The sequence below is a fragment of the Hippocampus guttulatus genome, chromosome 2 (assembly GCF_054856545.1).
Source record: "Hippocampus guttulatus isolate MCC_2025c chromosome 2, RoL_Hgut_1.0, whole genome shotgun sequence".
NCBI classification, from domain to species: domain Eukaryota; kingdom Metazoa; phylum Chordata; class Actinopteri; order Syngnathiformes; family Syngnathidae; genus Hippocampus; species Hippocampus guttulatus.
In genome coordinates this window covers 16,832,359-16,840,740 of record NC_141262.1, presented here as the reverse complement: position 1 = coordinate 16,840,740, position 8,382 = coordinate 16,832,359, and the positions used below count along the sequence as shown (strand labels likewise).

Here is an 8,382-nt window from a genome sequence, read left to right as displayed (position 1 = left end):
ATGTCTGAAATGAAATCCAGTCAGCGGTTCCACAGCCTGAAGCCTGAGCAAGTGGCAGTTCTCCATCAGGTTTTGTCAGACATTGTTCCCATCCACGGTCGCGGGAACTTTCCAACCCTGGAACTCCGTCCTCGAGACATCATCATCGCTGTACGGGCTAGTCTGCGGAAGCAAGGCATCACTGTAAGAGACGTGCGCCTCAATGGCTCCACAGCAAGCCATGTTCTGGTCCAAGACAACAACATGAGCTATAAAGACCTGGATATTATTTTTGGAGTGGAGCTGCCCAGTCAGGAGGAGTTCCAGGTAAGTTTTAACAGAAAAGAAACAGCCAGTTCAATAACGTGTACTAAGTTATATCCGTTTAGTCCAGTGACTCTCGCTACCAATACTGCAGTATCGATTTTTGTGCTTTTCATTCTGACAGAAATAATTCGAATCTAAACTAATTCCGTTACAATTTACTCCAAAGGCAGACTGAATTGGTTTTAATATTGATAACAGGATTACACCTGAAGCCAAAGTCTAATATTGCGAGCAATATTGCAGTCATTATTTATAGTCCTTGTCATATTTGTTCCCTTATCCCACAGGTGATCAAAGAGTCAGTGCTTGGTTGCTTGCTGGACTACCTGCCAGCAGGGGTCAACAGAGAGAGGATCAGCAGTGCAACAATGAAAGAGGCCTATGTCCAAAAGATGGTCAAAGTCTTTAATGAGCAGGACCGCTGGAGCCTCATCTCCTTGTCCAACAACAGTGGCAAAAACCTGGAGCTCAAATTTGTAAGCATGCTGAGGAGGCAGTTTGAGTTCAGCGTTGATTCCTTCCAAATCATTTTGGATCGTCTTCTTGAATCCTATCTCCAGGAGTCACTGCACAAGCATAATGTTACACCGAAGGAAGAGAATAAAGATGCTTCTTCTCTGCTTAAGCAGGGTAGCGCTGCAGGAACTGAAAAATCTAAATGTAAAAATGCATCCCTTTTAGAAGAAGGGCCTCATATTACCAACACTGAACAGAAGGATGACATGCATGGAAAAGAAGACACAAAACACTCCACACAGGAAGAAAATAACAAAGAAAAAAACCCCACAGAGCTAAATGAGCACCAAGAAAACTTGAATGAACCCAAACTCCCTGGGCATGCATCTTTAAAAATGATCGCAGGAGAGAAACCAACCACTGAGACCGATGTGGCGGAATATAAACTCAACGATGCGCTGCAACCCTCAGACTCAACTGAATGCTCAGAGCACTTGGAACCATTATTTTCAAATCACGATGCACCTTGTGATAAACAGGAAGTACTCACGGAGAAAACAACTGGACTGACAAAGACCACACAGCCAACGCCGACAGACTCCGTAAGACTGACAAATAACTGCGACAGCAGAGAATCATCCGAGAACACCGAGACCTCAAAAGGTTTAGATGAGCTTGAGAAAGATGAAACACGATGTTTGTGTAACCCAGATGTTGACACATCTTCTCAACTAAGGGCAGACAACACTTTAGAGAGCGGAAAAAAAAATCAAATTGATGTACTGATGAATGCAGAGCTTCAAGGGGACATAGAAAATAGTCAGCCATCAAAAAAAAATATCACACCGGAAGAAAAGACTGATGGGTGTGTTTCTTCCATCGCCGCCACGCCGCTTTCACCCAACAGCGCTGCAGAAACACACAGCGCACAGATTGAAAAATCATGTGACAGACTTGACAGCATGGCAGACACTCAGGACACACTTGCACCACCCAGCCTTGTTACTGACGAAAAGGCATTCTGTCCACCTTCTTGTAAAGTCTCAGAAAGACTCTCTCATATGGTGGTGCTTAAGCATTCATCTCCTAAACCGCCGCGTAGGATGTGCAGGAAGGTTGCCCCCATGCCTGACCCTGGGCTAGCCTTTGAGAGTGACTCCATATCAGATTCCAGTTTAGATCCAAACTCTTCCTCAAGCCCTGAACCCGATCTTCATGGTAAGCTAAGACTCGGGCCCAGTCTTGTTACGGCTACTGGTTCAGACCCCACAAAAGTAACACTCTCGATGATGACAGTCCCTGGGCTCGAAAACAGTCCAAACAGCAACCTTTCAGCAAATCTGGACTTCCGTTTCACTCCAGATCCCGCCCCAGATTCCATTTCCGTTGAACCTCTGGATCCAAAACCTTCCGAGTTAATCACGGAGTGTTTGTGCGGAACGGACATTCAAACCCGTGAGGACAGACTAGCTGATCAGAGGCAGTCTTCCACTGAAAATACTACTTTGCAACTAAAACAAAATGAATCTCCCGATAGCCTGAACTCGCTCGTTTCACATAGTGATAAATGTCACTCAAATACCCAAGAATCTGAAACCAATGAGGACGAGGAGAACAAATTGGATAAGCCAAGTGGCAGCAGTGAAAAATCCTCACCACGACAGAAGACCCCTCCGCCCCAATCACCTTCCTCTTCGCACAGTGTCACCCCGCTAGTTTCATACCTCCCGCCTCCTGTACTCAGTCTCTCACCTCCCTGCTTCACCCCTTGGCCCCCAAGCCTCAGCCCACCCCCATGCTTGACACCCCCCTCTCACTGCCTCTCGTCTTCGACGCTGCACACTGCCGGCTCCGCCACCAGTTACAGCTCTCCGTCCCTTGGCTTCAGCCCGACATCGTCCTGCATCAGCTCCCCTCCTTATCTCACCCCTCCTATGCTTAGCCTCAGCCCTCCCCCTGTCTGTCTAACTCCTCCTTCTCCGTGCCTCAGCCCTCCCCTCCTCTGCTTCACTCCTCCAGTGGAATCAGAGGATCCCGCGTTTCGGATATCCTCAGACGCTGGGTCTCTGATTGACAACTCAGACAGTGAAGAACAGATTGTCGAGCCTTCTACCCTGCACCCAGTTCCTGTCTTGCAACTGGAGGATAAAAGAGAGCAGACTTATGTTTCTTTGTTGACTCAGGTTCCAGAGCCTGTCTCTTTTCCGATCACACTACCAAGTGCGACCTCACATGCGCCGCCCCGGTGTGCAGACCCAAGCGCAGCTGCCCCTCCAAACACAAATGATGCATTTAGCTCGGCGGCTGAGAGCAAAGAGGCCCAAAAAACAAATGCAGATGTGTCTGAGCAGATGGCAGCTCCTCAAGCAGCGGACTGTGTCCCTGCGGTCGAGGTCCTGGCCGAGAGCATGTATGGTGACTTTGAGGCCGCCATAGATCACCTGCGCTACCGCTTAATCGCTACAAGGAATCCTGAAGAGATTCGAGGTGGCGGCTTGTTGAAATACAGCAACCTACTGGTCAGGGACTATCGACCGGCCAGTGAAACTCAAATAAAGACACTGGAACGTTACATGTGCTCACGCTTTTTCATTGATTTCCCCGACGTGCAAGAGCAGCAGAGGAAGATCCTGTCCTACTTGAAGAATCACTTCATTGGAGAGGAGAGAAGCAAGTATCAGTACCTAATGACACTACGCCGCGTGGTGGACGACAGCACGGTGTGTCTGATGGGCCACGAGAGGCGCCAGACTCTCAACATGATCACGGTGCTGGCACTGAAAGTTCTCGGGGAGCAGAACATTATCCCCAACACAGATCATGTCACATGCTTCTATCAGCCTGCTCCATACCTTGCTGAGCACAACAGCCCCTACCTGACGGAACCCAGTTACTGCAGCTACTACATCCCCCAAGGGGGATCAACTCTCCTTTACCAACCATACCCTTTGCACATGCACACACAAACGGGACTAGTTTAACTGTGAAGAAAATGTGCCTGAATAGGTACACAAAACACGCAGCAAAGGAAAAAAAAACCTACCTGTTATCAGCTAAGAGCTGGAGAATGGAAATAGCTTTGGCCTCTCACAGACTTTCCAGTGAGTACCTGGGGGCTGTACTTCCATTGGTCCTCTAAAGCAGGGGTCCCCAACCTTTTTTTGCCCCACGGACCGGTTTATGTCAGACAATATTTTCAGGGACCGGCATTTAAGATGTGGCGGATTAATACAACAAAATAATATGGTATGAGCTGCATGAAAACTGTGGTGTTTTCGAAATATAATAATAAACACAAGGAGTGTCTAATCTGGCCGCAACACTGATCGCTATGGTAATGTTTAATGCCTTCAAAATACGATACAACGCAAGTTCAAAGTGCATGAAAATGACGACTCACCACAGCCCCGAGCTTGATTTTCTGCAACTAGACGGTCCCATCTCGGGGTAATAGGAGACAATGACACCTCAGGTGTGTGGTTTATGTCCAGTCTACTTCGTAATTTTGTTTTAGTCGCTGTTGCTGCAGAAACCCCCCACCTCACACAGATAGGATGTCGGAAATAGCAACAGTGCTATTGTGGCGATCCCAGAGTATTCAGCCATAACCTTAATCCACTTGTCTCGAACATACTTTTAAAGCCGTCGTCATTTGCGATCTCCAGCAGTTTTTTAACTCATTTTGCGACCTCCAACGTTTTGTTTTTAGCATAATCGGTCACGTGACGGAGAAGCGTGGTTTGACGTGAGTCAAGCGTGACACAGACGGATGTAACAGAGAATCCGGTAATTTTTCAAAATAAAACATCTTTCGTATTCCGAAATAAATAAAACGGAATTAAGGCAAGTTCTTTCTGTGCGGCCCGGTACCAAATGCCCTGCGGACCGGTACCGGTCCACGGACCGGCGGTTGGGGACCCCTGCTCTAAAGTTAAAACAAGATTATTAGTCATGATTTTGGGTGAGGAGGGAGGGGAGATATTTGGTATCATTCCTAAAAATACTGTGCGCCCTTGAGTGATAACCGTTTGGGATACCTGGGACCAAAGATGAGTTTCTGACCTTCTCAGACATGCAAACGTACTTCCAGATTCTAGGATTCCGATATGTTCTTTTCCTGTTCCTACTGTGTTGTTCTGATTGGGTTTGTTCAGAATTTGGACCTTGCCTGTGATATATACAGTATTGTGCATGGACTACATCGGACTGTTCTCTCACTGCCAAATGCTGTGTGACTATGTTCCCAAGACGGTTTAATGTAAATGTTGTTTTCATGTACTGAAGAGTTAATTTTGAAGACGTGTACAACGATGGATTTTTCAATTTGTGAAGTGATAGGTTCTTTCACGCATGCAGACATATGAACACCACACATATTGTAAAATTGATGGGAAAACAGATAATGCATGAGCAACTCGACATCCCATACATATACGACACAATGCAAAGGATTTTAAGTCAATTGAAATTTCTCTATTTTTGCAAGACTTTCCAAGATTATACTCAACGGTCATCCTGCTGTTTGTTCACAATGCCTTTGTAACAGACTGTACATCATACCAGTTACAGTATGTTGTGTGTGAATAAACAATCCGCCATTTTCAGGTAAACTGTGAGAAAATGTGCCGGATTCCTTTTCTTTTTTTCCTTTTTGTGGAGTACTTTGTGTAGTCATGTGACGTAATTGACGATTTAGTTTACATGACACATGTGGTCAAATTATAACCATCTTTGGGCCATTTCCAAGAATGGATGAGGTAGAAGCAATTGCCTTTGAATGACTGACTCGTCTCACAATGAATCAGCATTCACCATCTACATCAAGGGTGTCAAACTCATTTCACATTGTGGGCCACATACGGACTCGGTAGAGGTCAAGTGGGCCGAACCATTAACATTATATCATACTGTGCTATGAATCACCAAAATATCATGTCTTTCCTTTGTTTTGGTCTCAAGAAGCATTGATTGGCGCTTTCATATCATTTGCTGCGTTGGATCTCGGTGACAGACTGAGACTGCTGTTTTCTTCCCCGATCAAAACAATGTTGTCTTTGACTGTGATCAAAACAGTGTGCCCCCTAGCGTATAATCCACAAACTGCATTTTATTTAAAATATTCATTCTGTGTCTTTAATGCTTTCACTTTTAAATGATCCCGCGGGCCGGATCGAACCTCCTTGGGGGCCGGTTCTGACCCGCGGGCCGTATGTTTGACACCCCTGATCCACATGATATACTGTAATTCCATAACAATTTCAAAGCAGTTTGGATCTAATTTAAAGTGACAGGAACCATGACCAAAGATGGTTAGGCAGGGAAATCAAGTGCCTAATTGAAAGAAATAAGAGTCTTTATCTTACCGCAGCACTGGGGGTTTTAACGGGGTGGGTCTGGACCTGGGTTGTAGTTTTCGTGTTTCAATGTTGACCCCGTCACTCCTGCCTGTTTTGAAGTCTTCTTCAATGTACTTGTTTGTTGTAGTTTATTCATGTACCTTTTAATAAATAAAGGGGAACTTAAAAAAATAACAGTCAAATATGGTGAGAAATTATTTTATATGTAGCTCAGCCAAATTGAAAAAAGTCACTTTTCTATTCTTGTGCTGTTTGACACTGACCCTTTTTTTTCCCATAACAAGGCATTGTGTAACTCATCGTTAGCCATGATTTGATGCTACAATGTTCCATTTAAGCACAACAGTCACATCAAGATGGTGCCATGGAGACCAAACTAAAGGTGGGAAACTGTGTCTGTTTGAGGCCTTTAAAAAATATATATATCATAAATCAACTGTTCCTCAGAATTGATGGGATCTGCTCACTCACATTAATGCAATAGAGCCGAGTCAACAATGTGTATAAGCTAGGAAGAGGCAATGGTTTCAGATCAGGATGTGCTCTTTTACAGCTTGTACTCAAAGAGACTAAACAGTGTGATGGAACAAGTCAACTCCCTCCCAGTAGAATGGCTCCCTTCTATGTCACGCCACTTATTACATTGTGGACACACGGCGAGAATGCCTTCGGGGGCCTCAAGTGCGATCGCAGGTTTCACACGCCAACTGTTTACTCCCAACGTAGGCTTGCACAAGGCTGTGTGGCTCTCTGGGAGAGAGGAAACGTGTGTGATCTTTGAGGCTCTATACCAGCATCTCACAGACCCCTGAGCCGCTCTTGTCCACTCGGGGTTTCCATAGAGACAGGGACAGACAGCCTGTTGGGTGCAGGAGAGCATGACGTAGGACAGGGAGGGCAGTGGCTGATGCGGATGTTTAAAGAAACAAAAGAAAAAGGCTGGTGAAATAAACGGTTCAAGATAGTGGACGGGTGGCCACAAGAGAAAATAGAGTTGAGGAGGGAACAATAAGACAAGGACAGTGAGTGGGGAAGGGGAGATAAAGCAAGAGGTGGGCGTAACAGAGGAGTTGATGAGGCAAGCGTGGGAGGCTGTCAGGCCTTCAGTCACAAGGGAGTCACCGTGAAGTGGCTGCGGTGACGTCAGCATTGATGTCAGAGCAGTACACACACACACACACACACACACACACAACTGCATGTGCATCAATTTTCCTAATGGACAGTCCTATTGTTTGCAATAAACAGACATTTTCTAAAATTACAGAGACACCTCATCCGCACATCTCCATAACTCATTATGGCTTGGTGGCAGGGCGTGTTACTCAGACGTCAAAGTCCCTTTACATCTCGGACTTCAATTTGGCATCGTAGGGTGTGAACATGCAAGTTTGACAGTACAAATGGTTATCTCCATCCATTAAAAGTACAAGTACTTATTTCATCTGCTTGCCCTTTATAATTTCATGTTAGTGCAATATTTTTAAATGTCATTCTAAAATGAACTTGCCATTCACAATCACCTCAAATTATTTGCGGCGATGGATTATGGTCATAGAGCCCAATAAAGGGTTGATATTCTTTTGAGGGCACAATTCATATTTAGTATTCACCATTTATGTATACAACATTTTTTGGTTATTTACAAAAATGACTACAGCCTCACCCTGCTTAACCTGTACCACTCACACCCTCTACATTTTGTCTCCCACTCCACTACCCCACTGTGTGCCTCCCACACATTAGTCTCCTGGACTGCGATGATTCAGTGCTCAGTCAGCATGAATAGAAGAAGGTAAAAATATTGAATAACAGCAAGGGGAAGCATTCTTCTGATCGAGATGAAGAAATTGGTCAGGCAAGTGTTCGCAGAATAATTTTTTTTTCACACAACCCATATCACACATCCAGGGGATACGCATACACTGAAAAAAAGTGGTGTGTTGACTTCGCTCAATTTTATTTCATCAACTGGTAGCATGAAATCAAATCACTAAATCTATATATGTCTTAATATTGTATGTTTACTTTCAAAAATGTATCTGTTGTGGTTGCAGCCACTTGACACAATCAAATGAAACTAATTCCACACATCATTTGTTCAGTGTAGGCCAAGTGTACATTCCTCGTACAGAAATTGACATTCATTCATTCATTCATCTTCCGAACTGCTGTATCCTCACTAGGGTCGCAGGGGGTGCTGGAGCCTATCCCAGCTGTCTTCGGGCAGTAGGCAGGGGACACCCCGAATCAGTTGCCAGCC

The 8,382-nt window shown here is 45.1% G+C and overlaps 1 protein-coding gene across 1 annotated transcript; it reads left to right on the top strand.

The window, feature by feature from the left end:
• On the top strand, window positions 1-4,219 carry tent5d (terminal nucleotidyltransferase 5D). Its single transcript, XM_086099467.1, has 2 exons — window positions 1-306; window positions 594-4,219. The coding sequence occupies exons 1-2, from the start codon at window positions 1-3 to the stop codon at window positions 3,741-3,743; spliced, it is 3,456 nt and encodes a 1,151-aa protein (XP_085955593.1). The 3' UTR covers window positions 3,744-4,219.
• Window positions 4,220-8,382: the final 4,163 nt, after the last annotated feature.

Bases quoted from the DNA above. Each gene is read 5' to 3' on its own strand.
- tent5d (XM_086099467.1), top strand. From the start codon at position 1: ATGTCTGAAATGAAATCCAGTCAGCGGTTCCACAGCCTGAAGCCTGAG. The intron at 307-593 runs GTAAGTTTTAAC...CTTATCCCACAG, and splicing joins CCAGTCAGGAGGAGTTCCAG to GTGATCAAAGAGTCAGTGCT.